The sequence below is a fragment of the Fusarium poae genome, chromosome 1 (assembly GCF_019609905.1).
Source record: "Fusarium poae strain DAOMC 252244 chromosome 1, whole genome shotgun sequence".
In the NCBI taxonomy this organism is placed as follows: Eukaryota; Fungi; Ascomycota; class Sordariomycetes; order Hypocreales; family Nectriaceae; genus Fusarium; species Fusarium poae.
In genome coordinates, this window is record NC_058399.1 from 4969110 (window position 1) to 4985168 (window position 16059).

General features: G+C 48.6%; 3 protein-coding genes across 3 annotated transcripts; 1 reads left to right on the top strand and 2 right to left on the bottom strand.

Annotated features, from left to right (window-relative positions):
- Nucleotides 1-271: 271 nt before the first annotated feature.
- On the bottom strand, nt 272-2041 carry FPOAC1_001607 (uncharacterized protein; the record flags this gene model as incomplete). The annotated part of the gene is made up of 2 exons (XM_044846207.1): nt 272-383; nt 489-2041. 2 exons carry the CDS (start codon nt 2039-2041, stop codon nt 272-274), a joined length of 1665 nt encoding a protein of 554 aa, XP_044712123.1.
- A 4937-nt stretch (nt 2042-6978) lies between these two features.
- Nucleotides 6979-12308, bottom strand: FPOAC1_001608 (uncharacterized protein; the record flags this gene model as incomplete). Its single annotated transcript, XM_044846208.1, has 2 exons — nt 6979-7363; nt 7417-12308. The coding sequence occupies 2 exons, from the start codon at nt 12306-12308 to the stop codon at nt 6979-6981; spliced, it is 5277 nt and encodes a 1758-aa protein (XP_044712124.1).
- A 1635-nt stretch (nt 12309-13943) lies between these two features.
- Nucleotides 13944-15934, top strand: FPOAC1_001609 (uncharacterized protein; the record flags this gene model as incomplete). Its single annotated transcript, XM_044846209.1, has 3 exons — nt 13944-13973; nt 14026-15400; nt 15450-15934. 3 exons carry the CDS (start codon nt 13944-13946, stop codon nt 15932-15934), a joined length of 1890 nt encoding a protein of 629 aa, XP_044712125.1.
- Between the last annotated feature and the right edge of the window lie 125 nt (nt 15935-16059).

Sequence of the window (16059 nt, forward strand, 5' to 3'; positions counted from 1 at the left end):
GTTGTAGACCAGAAAAATGCAAAATTAATCATGTTCATCTCTTATGTCGACTATGTCATAAAAACCAAGACTTTTTACTATAACATACAAAAAAACCATGGCTAGCTATGCTTGATGCGGGAAAAACAAGTATCAAAATCCAATACTGCTTGCGAAGTGCAGTTGTACATCAAGAATAACCGCTGAACAGAACCTTAAAATCACCAGCCAAATAAAATGAACAATGTCTTTCTGTCATGTCTCATAAAGTTCCCATCAAGTACAGGCAACCTCAGCCGCTACGGACGTGTGATACGGCCTTACTCTCATATCCGTGAGCATCGACGATTGGGAAGCGAGCTCGGCGCTCAAGATCGTCGAGATCCATGTATGAGCGGATATACCTGCGAAGAATGGCGTTAGCATGTTATGAACTCTGTATATTGTGACGTCGTGGCTTGAGTAATTCGAATATACCCGGGGTTAGCGAGGGTGAACTATCCACTTACTTCTTCCTGCCATCGTCATCGGGGTTGTGGTCCCAGCTTGTAAACTCGCCCTCCTTCAGCGCATCCCACACGACCCGACGTGTACGCTGAGAGAGCAACACTTTTTCTGTAATGGTATCAAAGTCCCACCGAGCGTGTGCTTCGGCCTCAAACTTATGGAAAACCTCCTTGGCCTCCTCCTCCTCGGCTGTCTGAGGTGCAATCTTTCTGAACCGGGCAAGATTGTCCAACTCCTTAGGGTCACGGGTGAGATTGTAGAGTTGAGGCTCGTCAGCTGGGCAAGTGATGTATTTCCAGGCGCCTCGTCGAATCATCATCATTGGGCGAATAGTGCCCTCACCAGTGTATTCGGCAATGACAGTGTCGTGACCCTCTCGGCCTTCGAGGTGAGGCAGCATACTGATTCCGTCCATCGGGAGGTAAGGGGATGGCTTAGTTCCGACCAAATCGCAGATGGTAGGAAGCAGGTCAAGAGTCGAAACATTTTGAGTAACACGGTGAGGAGTGAATCGCTTGGGATAGTTGATCAACATGGGGACACGGACGGACGACTCAAAGTAGCTCATCTTGTACCAAAGTCCGCGCTCACCCAGCATGTCACCATGGTCACCGCTGAAGATGACAATCGTGTTTTCAGCCAGGCCGGCATCCTCAAGTGTCTCGAGAAGACGTCCAATACAGTCGTCTACATAGCTGACTGAGCCATAGTATGCTCGTTTCGCCCGCTTGATCTGTTCCTCTGTAAAGTCTTGGTCCCAAAGGTCACAGACCTTGAGAAGTCGCTTGCTATGAGCATCAAGATCTTCCTTATTCATCTTGACTTCGGGTAGTTTGATATCGACATCCTCGTATAAGTTCCAGTACTTCTTCGTAATGGTGTAGGGGTCGTGGGGGTGAGTGAGTGAAACAGTAAGAGCGAAGGGGCGCTTGTTGGGGCCCTCCCGGACGTGGTCCCAAAGATACTGAGTGCTCTTGAACATGACCTCCTCATCGTAGTCCAACTGGTTGCTTCGTCCACAGGGACCGGCCTGAAGGATAGAGCTAGCATTGTGGTACCACTCAAGACGGGTGTCAGGCTCATCCCAGTTCACAGCCCAGCCAAAGTCACCAGGATAAATGTCGCTAGTAAGTCGTTGCTCGTACCCGTGGAGTTGATCGCCGATGAAGTGCATCTTGCCAGCAAGAGAGGTATGGTAGCCCTTGGAGCGAAGGTAATGAGCGTAGGTTGGCACATCAGATCCAATCTGGGCAGCATTGTCATAAGCACCGATCTTCATGGGAAGTTGGCCACTGATCAGACTCATGCGTGAAGGGGCACAAAGAGGTGAGGGGCAGTAGGCAGAGTCAAACTGGACTGAGGTTGAGGCAAGACGGTCGAGGTTTGGTGTCTTGATCTGGGAGTCAGGGTTGTACATCTTGAGTTGAGGGGCAGCCAATTGATCGGCCATGATGAAGAGGATGTTTGGTCTGTCCGTCTCTGAAACGAGCTGAGGAGCAGGAGTAGTAGAGGTCTCCCCATGGGAGGTGGGGAGAGAGTTGAGGTCAGGAGCCATTGTGAATCTCGAGTGAATAACGTATAATAGACAAAAGTTGAGTGAAGAGCTCCAAACACTAGGGATGAATATCTAGGTAGGTGTTTGAGGAGGAAGAGTGTCTAGTGAGTATAGATGTCGGTCGAGAACAAGAGGAAGGCGAGTGACTTAAATAAATACTTCTAGAGCCAGGTCAAGCACACAGGAGTGGGAACGGAGAGGGTTATGGAATCCGAATCACTGCTTCGAGCGAACCACAACCCAACGTCCCGTGATGCGGAGAGCTTAGTCTGTTATCCCGTCCGTGTCGTGGGATCCCTGTTAGGGCTGTGATTCAGATTGACGATCCAAATGATTGATGCAGAGACGTCAGGTGTATGTATGTTTGGCGCACGGAGTAGCTGCGTATAAGCATAAGAATACGCATACCCAACATACAGGCAGGCAGGCAGAAGGGATAGCTACAGGGACAGACAGACACTCAAGCAGGGGTCTTTTGTGCCAAGAGAAACATTGACTTGGAGTGGAGGAAGCTGGAGAATAAGTAGATCTGCACGGGGAAGTCGGTAAGAAATATGAAAGTAGGTAGGTAGGTACTATGTAGTAGGTAAGAACGGAAGGTAATAGTAACCGAATCCTCCGATTTGTCAGGTCGAAAAGGGGAAAGGAGCCGGTGAGGTGATTTACGCCACAACATTTGCAATCAACGGGGAAGTGACGTGAGAATAATGAGTTGTCTTGTTGTGTCCTCGGAGGCAAATCAACGTCTATGAGATGGGCAGTTCAAAGTTGAGTCGGGGTGTCTCTCAGTCTCATTCTCAGTCCTCCTTTGGTGGGCTTAGGCTTTGGCTTGGCCGCAGGTCCACAGGAGCTTAGCTTACATGCTAGTAGGGGTGCGTCGACTGCCTGAGAGAGAGTAGCCAGGGGTTATTCCAATAAGCCATCCCGAGAATCTTGTCCGGAGAAGGGGGGCGTATACCTCGATAATAGATCCTTGTTTGTTCGAGAACACGGGGGAAAAACTAACACCAAGACTGCTTTATGCAACAAACCGATCTTGTCCTAGACTAGTTCTTGAGCAACTCTTCTCTACGTTGACCTTTTTTTCCCAGGAGGAATTGAGTCACGGGGCCAAGATCAACACACACATACTCGCACACGCACACATTGTTGTTAGATAACCTTTTTCGTGACGGTTTTTGTGTTTGTGCAATTTGAACTGTGCTCCTCCGTAGGAAAACAGGCAGTAAATGCCTGGCTAATAGACTACACCACCATTTTTGTTTTGGTTCAATGGTGCAGTCCTTTAGAGAAATCCATCATCACATGCTCATTCTTACTACCCAGCCTGTCATCTTCATCACCCTTGCCTCCTACCTGTGGTTCTCGTTTACAACCGCCTCAGGTGCCTTTGAAATGCGGCGGTATGTAGATATCCATCTTCAATCCCGCTAAGTTACGGACTTAGGTAGCGCATATTTCGCATCAACCAGAATCAGAGTCAGTCAGAGTCATGCAATCCACATTAATTCCCAGATAATCTCCTCAGGCGTTACATGGAACCGAATCATATGACATTATCTTGGTAGTTCCCCAGATAAGGTGTACGTTAGTTGGCAGACTTAGTAGTATCTACTAAGGTATCAACCCATCAGTCTGGATTAGTAGCTGTAGCTCAGGCTGATTCCTTCCTCTTTTTACACAATCAAATGCCTTCCTTCCTTCCTTCCTTCCTTCCTTACGTACTACTTTGCTTTATGCAAGTACAAGGAAGGCGCCGGGGTTTGCACCTTCACCCTCTTGGTTGCGCAGGGGTTTCAAGCGACTACTCGATTTGGCCAGCAGCCAACCACCATTGGTCCATGTGTTCTTGCCCAACCCTTCCCTGGTCAAGTCCATAAAGGTTGACAGCTCTAGATTTACACCGGCCGAGTCCCGTAGTTCACCATCTGCTTCTGCCAGCCGCACAGCGTATCCAAATTCAAAATGTAAAGCCAGTTCTTCTCCACTGAACCAGACGCAGCGTCATCATCCATTCTTTATGACTTCAACTTGACAATGATGATTGATAACATGTTTATTTTTACAGCTCAGCAATCTATCTCGACTTTTGCTGGGCCCAATCGACAGCAGGAGTTGACTTCTGAATTTGATGCAGTTAATCAAACCACAACGTCTGGCCCAAATGATGGTATTGTCCCGAGTTGTCAAACGTTCATGTGCGGCTCATCAGCCATAAACTCATGCTACGTTACCATTCAAATAGAAACTGCATGGATCGCGATTTCCACTGGCCACCATCTTGGCGCTTCGATTCATAAACCTCGTCACGATGTACAGCTTCATCAACACGCAATACCTCCCTATCTTTTCTCTTCCCCACATGCGTCTCTCGAAGTTGTCGTCCCCCGTTTCGTGCAAACCCGACGATGCAGCATGCAAGCGGCTGGCTTGTCCCACCACCAACTTTCAGCCAGGCTTAGCTCTGGTGAGCATCAAGATTGTTCAACAAAGCACCATGGTCGGGGGGGGGGTTGACGACGCACAGGCCCTCTTACGCCATTAGCCGGTCCCTGCATCCTTTATCTACACTTCCTCTCACCTCCAAAGCCTTGAAAGACTCAACCTCCAAGAATTGTCTATACGGTGCATGGATATCCTATACCACACTGTAGTTGCTACCACGCCGCCTCCTTACTTCACCGTGTCAATTTACTGTATAGGCAATATTCACAACCCTCACGCGATCCACAAGATGGCAATCCCCTCCCGTTGCATTCATCAGGTTGCCATTCCGCCGTCCGCCACGTCCTGCGACTGTACGCATCCGAAATGTCCGCTATCGCTCTGACACGCACTTCGTATCTCCTCCCCCCTCCGAGTCTTAACGCTGCCCATCTGATCACAGGTGTCTCGCCAGACCGGCAGAAAACGAACATGGAAAGCGCAAAAACAAAAGAGATGAAGCAATAAAGAATGTTGAACAGTAAAATATTGAAAGCATAATTTCCATGACCACTCGATGGTTTTTCTCGAGGCTACGGGGTTCCCAAAGTATGCACCATTGACTGGGTACACACCAAACGTCTCGCCTTTGTTATTAGTGTCATAACGCCTTGTCAGCTTGCGATGGTGCAATCTGGAGTCGCCAAACCTTTTTCTGCAATTTGGCCACAACAAGACCAAGTCGACGACCTTCGGCACTTCTCAAGTCGATTGATTGGAACGATTTTATTTTCATTTTTGGATTGACCGGGTGAGGAGGCAATCACATCTTTTATAATACCGATGTCGACATTGAAACATGGAGCTACCACCTGCTTCTCGACTCTTTTCAGCCTTTGAAACATCACGCCTGATCGATCGGGGTCACTGATTCCTTTACTTTAATATGACGGATATTAACTATTGTTTAGATCAGTCCGTGTGCTCCGGCCTGGGCAAAAATCAACTTGTCCTGTAAAGTTGAGGCTTTGGCAGAGTTCGGTATTGCTGATCTTCACTTTACGTACCCCGTCAACACCACCAATAACCCGAACACGGAACATTCTGTGTCGCACAACGCCAGAACAACTCATTATCTGCCACGCATGCGAACTTAAAACGGTCAAGTTTCTTTTCATTTGCATTGTTTACCTGAGAAATCAGTCAACTCAACTGCCTGATGAGCCACGCCAAGTGTTGTACTCAACTGGCACACGTTCTAAACCGGAGCCCAGGAGAACAAGCACCCAAACAGAGGCGAATTGAGTTTGTCGCTTATTTCCTTGTTGCAGTTCAACTAGGTATACTTGTCCGAAGTTAATATTCTCAGTTCATTATTATGCCAAGAGTCGAGGTTGATCAATGTCTTTCACTACTGGCGGTCATGACTGAAGCGCTCGTACCCTTGCCAGCCTGCCATTCCTGCTTGTCCTAAAACCTTGACCGAAGTCATGCTTATCTTTCTCACTATCTTACAGCAAGCTGCTAACTGGCACATACCGCTAATAAACATCCTTGGTCGGTGTCACTTTTCGGCATTTGACAACCAGAGCTCACGCGACCACCACTAACAAACCAATTTCATTCTGGTGTTCTGTGCACTTGGCCTGGACCCTGATGCAACACCGGATCCTCCTTCACCTTGGTCGATTCATCTATCCCCTAGTAAGTTTATCTGCTGCCTAACAAGCCGAACTCCAAACACCTGCCTATTAGATTGGCTTGGATTTTGTTGGCCTCGACTCAAACAGACCCTCCCTGTTAGCTTGCTCGCTTCTCCACCAAGCTCTGGTTCTCTCTGGCCTTTTGCGCGAGTATTCATGGAACCAATGTTAGCTGGCCAATCATGACTTAGCCTCACCGATAACCGATGACCGACAACCTCTTCTCTCAAGGACACAACTCTCAGTATGTATAAGCAACTCAGGATCACGAGGACTTTAAGCGAACACCTATATATTCAATCCGGAACTTGTTGGAAGTCGTCATATATTATTTTCATTCATAATTACAATACTTTGATGATATAAAACTTCAAACGTTAATGACATTTTGTAACATTATGCCAATCAAACTGATATCCTAACAATTCAGCAATCGCACCAGGCTCACCTGCTCGCTCACTAGCAATCATGAAGCCGCAATAAAAACACAATGCAAAAACACAGTTCCCCTTCCCTACTTTCACTCCCAATAACGTCCTAATATTCCGTCATGAATTGCCATATTTTACCGTCGTTGCATAATGCACCCTGTGCGTTGCAACGCACCTCCCACAAAGCAGCCTGAAAAACACCAATTGTTTGTCACACGAACACCCCTTTCCCATCGCGCCGGTTGCAATGCTCATCCAGTATCCCCCTTCTTATTTGGAACATAGGTATCATCTGTCATATATCTCCTCTTTGAAAGTGGTTTTTGGGGCCGTCCCTCCAGGGGCCAGCCCGTCAAAGTATAAATTGCGGCACTGCCTCTTACTGGGTTCTGTAGAACTTCTTGTAGAGGAGATGCAGCAACAGATTAACGTTGAGCTTGAGGTTGCCCTCGAACAAAGTCATGAATTGGTGGGCCTCGAACTGTGCCTGCAGGAGGTCCTCAATAGGCATCAAGGCACTGGCTCCAGGGATCTGGATGTGTCCTCGAGAACCCTCAAGACTGAAGACACCCACTTCGTCACATGAGAGTGTCAAGTTGATCTTCTCAAAGTCAGTGATCCCACTCCACGAGACTAGTACGCCCTTCTCTGAGAGAGCACGAGCGCTGTACTTGTAGCTGCCGAATTTGGGGACACGGCCGCTTCGCTCCAATTCACGTTGGTGGTTATATTGCTTGGTGAAAGGGAGCAAAAACCTCTTGCGACTGTTCAAAAACGTTAGTCTTCGTATCACTGTGGGCACGGAAGTGTAACTTACCCCTTCTTATTCTGCAGGGTCGCCATTGCTGACTCGATGTAGTCGTCGTAACTCTTGCGCTGTTGCTCAAGATACTTGGCCTTTTCGTGCAAGTTGTTCAACGTCAGACGGACACCCTCCAACTCACGCTGCCGCTGAACCCTTCTACGGCTCTTGGTACGGATATCAAGAGCAATAGCATTAAGTACATCCTGGTAGTAGTTGTGCTTGGTGATACGACCCAGCTTCTCAAGACGCATGATGTTCTCCAGAGCTGTGCGCTTGAGTTCTTGGTACGACATTCGTGTTACGTCGATCATGTTAGAATCAGAGTAAGCGCCACGAGTGTTGCTTCCGACAGAGAACTCATCGTGGAGAAGCATACGCCACTTGTGGTCATCCTCTGGACTGATGGGCTTGACAAGAATTTCTAAAAGATTGGCGCCGGTCTGCACACGAATAATGTACAGTACACATCGCTTTGTCTCCATGAACAGCGCCTTCACGTCAGCCTCAGGGTCATCAGTCTCGTGAAGCTTGGGTGTCAAGAACATGTGAATATCTGAAGAGCCGGCAGCATTCATCTCGCTCTCGTTGCTCTTGGCGCTTCCAAGTTCGTGCATGATTTCCCGTAGGATATCATCACGGCTGGGACACATTGTCTGAAGCTCAGCGGCTACCAAGTTGTGAATCGCGAAGACATCTGTCATCTTGATATACAAAGTCGGCTTGTTCTTGGCATAAAGGTCGTTGAACTCGTCAATGTCGAATGTTCTTTCGGCATCGGGCACCGCAATAAGATCGCTAGTGATTTGAAGGAGACGCTCGACGGACTCAGCAACAAAGGCATTGAGAGGCTGCAAGTACACGTTGTCTCCACCGAATGGTCGACCAGTAGCAATCTGGCTGATGACCTTTGCAACTTCGCTGAGGTTTCGTTTTTGAAGAGGGCTAAGAGACTTCTCAATCACGCCAACGTTCTCAGGGGCAATAACAGCTGGTTGCAAATAGAACCGCCAAAGCCAGTTAGCAACTACTTGCAGCAGGTTCTCCGGAGACTCTCGCTTGAACTGTTGTCGGAGATTTTCGAAGATCTGGTTGCATACAAATCGAAGACCATATGGCATCTTGTGTAAGAAGTCTTCGAGAGCCAGGAAAAATTGGTCACAAATATCTCGAAGGTCACGCAAATGGTCGATGAACAGCTGTCTTGTCTCGGGGTCGCGGATAGCAACTTCACGAGGGACATCAAGTGGTCTTTGATCAGGTCGGCCAGTGGCCAGCTCGGTGTTGTTGATGGCTGATCGGTAGATCTGCATGGGGTCACTCTCGAGATCGAGAGCGGGGTCCTCGACAATGTTGTCACGGATCAGAGGGCCGAGGAGATCTCGAAGATACTTACGGTCTCGAGGTGAGCGAGTGTAATTGTTGAGTAGCTTGGACCAGAAGAAGTTACCGCGGATGAAGTCTTGGACATCTCGAGCACAGGAGATCTCCTCGCGAACCGATCGGGAGATCAACTTCAGCAGATAGTACTCCTCTCGTCGCTTTTGGGCATAACCGAAGAGGCCCATCATCAACAACTCGATGCGCTTGCACTCCTTCTCAGCAGTTCCTTGCTCGCGAATGCGCTTGAAGAGCCGGGCGAGGTATTGTGGTTGTGTCTGCAAATTGAAGAAGAGCTGCTGGTAAGATTCGAGCTTCTTGCGTGAGCTCTTGTTGAGCGCCTTCAGGTCGAACTGATTGGCCGAGGACATGGAGCTGTTGGCGATGAAGTGCATGGAGTTGCCTCCATAGTTGTGTTGATGTCTAACAACCTCATCCAGCGTGATCTTGTTCTTGACCAAAAGGGCAATTTTGATGTCAAGTTGATCAATATAGTTCTCGAGCATCTCGTTTTGTCGAACCTGCTGGACAACGGTCTTTCGAATACGTTCAAACTCAATTTCCTCGTTAAAGTCGAAGTCGCTATCGTTGAGAAGGTGGACAAAGTTCTTGACAGCATTTACAGGAGGGTTCTTTCCGGTGGTCAAGCTCTTGTAGGCTTCACCCTGAACCTTGGCGCGAACGAAACTTTGGATCTTGATAACCTTTTGCATGTTTTCGTTGTAGAAGCGCTTCTTCTCCTCGAAACGGGCCCTGACGATGAAGCCATTGGCTGCAGCTTGGAAAGCGACGATGCTTTCCTCCTCTTGCTCTAGCTCGGCCATAATATCTTCAACTCTGGCGCGTTCCATCATGGCTCGGAGAATGCTTTGAAGATCCACGATTTGGGGAGTGTGAGATTCGAGCTCCTCAAGGAAAGCCTCGTGCTGCTTGCGGTACAGATACCCTCGGATGTGGCTTTGAAGAGTGGTGACTTCAGGCACTTGCTCTTCGAGCTGCTCCAGGATAGCTCCAACTCGTTGTCGTTCAAGCATAGCTCTAATAAGAGCTTGAAGACCAATAACTGCCGATTCATTCTCCTTGAGTGCATCAAGAGTAATCGCTACATCTCTCCTCACAGCAGCGGCACGAGCGAAGGCCTGCAGTTGCTCTACATCAGTAGTGTGCTTGTTGAGCTCCGATCTCAAGGTCTTGTCCTCTTGGCGAGCGCGGAGTCCACGAGCAAAAGCTTGGAGTCGCTCCACAGCAGGAGCGTGCTCGTGGAGTTCAGCTCGTAGTGCTTGGTCGTTCTGACGTGTCGCAAGTCCACGTGCAAGAGCCTGGAGCTGCTCGATATCGGGAATATGCTTGTTGAGCTCAGACCTTAAAGCTTTGTCATCCTGTCGAGCGCGGAAGCCACGAGCGAAAGCCTGAAGCTTTTCCCACTTAGGCCCGGAGGACTTCAGATGGTGAAGCTCGCGGTTGACCTGATTTCTAGTCAGCAATGCCCTTGCCGCCGCCTGAAGGTCAACAATCGCTGGGGTTTGCATTTCTAGATCTCCAAGGTCCTGGCCGACTTTGCCTCGCAGCAATGCTCCACGGACTGCTGCTTGCAACTTCTCGACCATACCAGACGACTCCTTCGTCTCTTCATATTGTGCAACATGGCTCTTGCGGGCTAAAAAGCCCCTGGAGATTGCCTGAATCTCCCGAATGGGTCCTCTACATCTCGCAAGCTGAGCAGACGTGTCTCGGACCTGGTTTCGGACCTTGTTGGCCCTGATCATGGTCTGCAACTCGAGAACATCAGGCTCGAGCGCCTCCAAGATCTGTTCGCGACGGTTTACTCTCCTTCGAACCAAGAATCCACGTGCTGAGCTCTGTAGCTGGATAGCAAAGCGCTTCATCTGTAGTCGGTAATCCATGATCTGTCTGGTGAAGTCACCCCGAATGCGAGATTGCAGATCCATCAGCCACTCTTCCTCATCCCAGAGTTGCTGCATTGTGTCGCCAAGCTTGACCCGAAGTAGAGCACCTCGGATTTGGGCTTGCATGTCGACGATAGACTCTTCATTCTCCTTTAATTCCCTGTCTATCCTTTCTTCCTCGGTCTCCTCTGGCTCTGGCTCCGGTTCAGGAACACCAAAGTCGGCGCTCATGTTCCCGAAGCTAGGCATTGTCACGCCGAGTTTATCGAGACCCTTTTGCATAGCTTCCAGTTCATGGTGTTCGAACTCGAGCTGGCCAACAAGGTTGCCTATGCGGAAGTCGACTATTCCTTTGCGGAAAAGAAGCCAACTCAGAGCATGGATACAGTAAATGACTTTGGGGATGTTCTTCTTCTCGTATAGATCGATCAGCTCAAAGCGAAACAGATCGGGCAGTTCTACTTCGTCCAAGTAACGGAAGAAGATGGCGATATTGTCAGAGTGTCTGTACTGGAGCTTGGGATGCTGAAAGATTCGGTACCGCCTGTCAGGATTAAGAGACTCTACTACTTCGGCAAGTGTGACACCGTCGCGAAGTGCTTCTTCGAGTTCAACGATAGGCGGTATGTTTTTGTGGATGACATCCTCTATCCATTCCTTAGCTTCACCAATATGACAAAGGTACTCGTAGGCTTGGAGGAATTGGCGCTGCTTGTCCATCCAATTGCGGCCTTCCCAGCTGTAACCAGTGTTCTTTTGGCTCTGACCGGTATTGCTTCTGTCTGCTCGTTGCAATCTGCGCCGACCGCGCAACCCAACAACTTCCTGCGTAGGTGAAGTGATGGTGAAGTCTTCGGGAGAATCAGACGAAACAAGACGTGAAAGTGTTCTCAATTGACTTGTTGAGGACTTGCCTAACCCTTCTAGCTCATCTCGAGCGATGTGCGTGCTATGCACATGATGAGGTGATAAAGGAGACAGTGTAGTTTCTTGAGGGAGAAACGAGTCAGATCGGGTGAGAAGCATGGAGTTTGGCCGCATCGGTAGAGGGCGAGAAGGTGATGAAGTCTTTACTGGTGACGTCTTGGTCGGCGATCCTTTTGTCGGCGAGATCTGACCATCCATGTGGGACATGGACAGCTTGCCAACGTCGACACTTTTAGTGCGATCATGGCGAGCATGTGGTGGCGTGCCAGGCGGCGTGCCTGCAGGAGCTTGTGGGAGCGGGCGGAGAGAGTGTCGAGCTGAGTTATAAATGCTGTCTGGGGTTTTCTTTGAGGTCATATTTTCCCCGGTCTCAAAGGTCTTGGCTCTTGCTCTGACATCGCTCTGTGCTCGTTTATGGCCATGCACTGTTGCGCCGTAGCCAGCCGAGCTAGATGCAGAGGTGTATTGACTGTTGAAGCTATGGTCTGAACCGTGAGAGTAGCCCGATGAGGCAGAGGATGATGTTGTCGAAGGAAAGCGGTTGATGAGGGCGGGTGAGATGTTGGAATTGGAAGCGAAGTCGATGGTGTGTGACTGGCGGAGGGGTCGCAGATGCTGGTGAGGAAGCGGTTGCGACGGCGCTTGGCTCTGAGTTTGGTGTTGAGTTTGAAAGTAATGAGTACGGGACGACATTATGAGCTCTTAAGAGGGGAGTCGCTGGCCAAGCCGCGAGCTCTCGTTTATGTTTCTGATTTTCGATCTTTTTTGTCTCTGCTTAGGAACGTAGTAAAATCCACCTTTGTCGGCGACGTTAACGCATTGTTTCGAGCGTTGCTCGGGTCGTCAAAAGAGAATATGCTGGATCAAGAATGGCGTGGCGCTTGGAATCTTTTATGATCCAAGGCAAGACAGTAAAAAGGCGGAGGAGAAATTATGTATTGTACCTAGACAAACACGACAGTCAAGTGCGTTGTCGAAAGACAAAAAAAAATGCCAAAGTAGGTAGGTAATGAAGTGATGCGATGTGCTGTGCTGTGCTGTGCCGTTGCAGTGCAAAATATCGTCGGTCACTATAAATCATTAATATGGAAGATTATGCCCAAGAAAGCGAACAAATGGGAGTCCCATAGTACAGTTAAGGTACGATGAATGGCGGGGCGTTGGATTTACCGTAGTAAACAAAACAACTGGCAACCGCCCAGCAACCGCTTCCCGTGTCTAGTCCCGATTGGCGATGCGAGGCAATGACCCGCTTTTATGCCTGCCTCGTCCGTGTAAAGTCTGTCTCTCATGTGTTCAATATCGTTAGATTTATGCAGGTAAGAAGCAAGAGACAGTGACTATAGACGCATTACCTATGCAGTATTATTCTATACTGTTGTTTCTTCGTTTGTGGTTGGTAGAAAATAACGAGGTTTTAGGTCACTTGTTTATTTACATCCAAACCCAGATACCTCTTTCTCCCTGCAGATCTTGATCGAATAGCTCTCCAGATTATCGTCGGCTATCAATCAAAACATAAAATATTGTGGATGCTTTGGGCTCATCACAAGGCTAGTCATCGTCTAACATTAGATCAGAATCGCATGAATCCACTCTTGCCTTCAATTCATCTTGTCAACACTCCGTACCTTGGCCAGTAGATGGTATACGCAATAAAAGACTAGGTCGAAGCGGAAGTTAGATATACGGCAGATCATGCTCGGATTGCAACGTTGGAGTAACATGAAAATACAGACACACACAAATAACGGTGCTGTGTAATGGAACAAACGGTTGACTACCTACCAATCTTATTTAACAGCTTTGACAGCTCAACATATTAACAATAGCACTACGCTGCACTGCAAATCGCTAAACTCAAATCCCAATAGTAAACAAGAGGTGTTTGCTTCTCGTATTTTTTGTTAGCCAACGACGTTCACAAGTTCATCCCCGATAAGAAAAAGAGTTTATTTATTTAGCTTAGTAGCTTGTGCTACAGTACCCAGTACCTTAATGGAAGTAAAACATTCTACAAAGCTTTAGTACGCCATGTTTCAGTGGGGCTATATGAGGTCATCATCAGAAAAGCCAAATCCATCTAGACCCAGACTCAAAGCGACTGGCCCGAGCTGCCACTGCCACTGCCACTGGAACTGACCCATCGGCCCAGAATCATTCGAATCTTTTTGAGGCTTCGACCCTTGTAGACCGACCTTGATTTATTTTGTCCATTTTTCGACCGCGACTAATCACCAATTGGGCTCAATTACTTCTTCTCATCCATTTCACTGTTTAATCTCATCTACCCAGTCGCATAAGTACTTTAGTCCAGTACTAGCCGTTATGAGCTCCAAACGAGGTCCATCCGTTCTGGTATTTGCCATCATGTACCTGCGCGTCACCTAATCATGCTAATGCCGTCTAGGTCACAGATGCGAGACAGAGACAACCTCAAAGAAGGACCCTTCAACGACAAGATACCGGTACAGGCGCTCCCGGCTCCCAGGCACCAATGCGATTTATGACCGTCGACAATGTTCTCCAGTACAATTCACAGATCCCGTCAGGCCAACCACGCGGCCCTCCAGGTCCAGCAGCCTTACCTTCAGGACGACATCCAGGACCTCCGGGCAGCGCCCTTAGTCGCCGAGTCTCATCAGGCGGTTTACCAAATGGCCAGTCACGTACGGGCCAACAAATTCCATCAAGAACAACAAAGATCAGCGAGAAACTGGTCCTTCTTCCCGAAGCAGAGGACAATGACGATGACGTCGACGAGGAAATTGAGAGTGAATCAATACTTGCGCGCCGCGTACAAGACGACGAGAATCGCCCATTAAAGGATGAGGAACTGGATGTACTCAAGAAACGGGGTGGTGTCCGTGGCAAGAGTTTTGCTGAGAGGTTATCCAAGACGCAAAGAACCGACAAGGTCAGCAGATTGACAGCATACTGCACCGCGCAGGCTTATAAAATAAAGCCTACTGCCGAATTTTTGCGCAAGAAGCACGAGGCCAAGACCAAAATCTACGACGACTGTCTCTACGTCATCTACGCTCTGCCACTTCTCAACGGTAATGACGGCACCCGCATACGAAGTCGACCTATTCTTAAGACTCCCGGTACTGGCAAGACGGTACTTGATCTAGAAATTGAGCGCAGCGAGCAGCGGGATCACCACGAGGGCTACTTTGACGATGATGCGTACGAGCACCCCAGTCCTGAGCGTGGTCATGAGATGCCTTCCCACTTCACTGAACGTCCTTCAACACCTGAGCGCAGCAACCCCTTCCATCATGATGACGATGTTTCATCAATGAATCGACTCGCTCCCGATGCAAAGAACTTTGCAGAGATGTTCGTCTATTCTTATGGCGTGGTTGTCTTCTGGAACTTTACCGAACACCAAGAGAAGGATATCCTCGCTGATTTGACATTTGCCGACGCTGATGCCGTAGAAAACGGTGCCACAAGCCTTCTCACCCGACCTCTTGACCAGGAGGACTACGAGACAGAGGAGTTTCACTTCGAATACAGCGCCGACATAAAACGTCCGCGCATCTTCAATGATATGATCACTCTGTTGCCCAAATCTGACCACATGATCAAGCTCACGATTAGCCATGCCATTGCGCAAAGCACGCGCTTGTGTTTCTTCGAAGAACGCATGAGTGAGACTATGTTGGATGCGCAGCATGTACCCAAGACGCTCGCCTTGACCGGAGAGCTTAAAATGACTCGCACTGAAATTGTGCGTATGCTCGGCAAACTTTTTAGAAGCCGCGTCGACATCAACCTCTGTAAGTCACCCCCATTAACTGATTTCATACAATTCTAACATCCACGCAGCGTCCAATATTCTCGACGTCCCTAATTTCTTCTGGGATTCTGAACCAACTCTACACCCTCTTTACGCCGCCATCCGTGAATATCTTGAGATTGACCCACGTATCAAGGTCCTCAATGAACGTTGTCGCGTCTTCCTGGATCTTGCCGAGATATTATCCGACTCTGTCGCTGACGCCAAGATGAGCTACATTACGTGGATCATTATTGTCCTGATCATTTTGAGTATCATGGTTACCACAGCTGAAGTAGGCATCCGATTTGGTATGCTCAACAAGGCCAAAGGCACCAGTATCAGCCATATCATTACCGCACCAGTTCTTGGTGATGGCATGGAGCAGGCTGTACTGCCACCGAGTGATCTCGAAATCCTTGCGCAAACCCTTGGACTGCAAGCCAATGCGTCTTTCGAGGATGTTCACAAGAGCATTTGGGCATTACAGAGAAAGGATATGCCCGATGCTTCCATCTTGCATGAGGATATCTGAAGCAAGAGCATGTTTTCGACTCTACTAACATAGCACGGCGTTTGATGGACTTTTTTTTTTGGTGGTTCTTGTCGAGACTGAATTATGCTTTGACATAAAGAGGGTGTTGGGTAGTTGTATTTTAG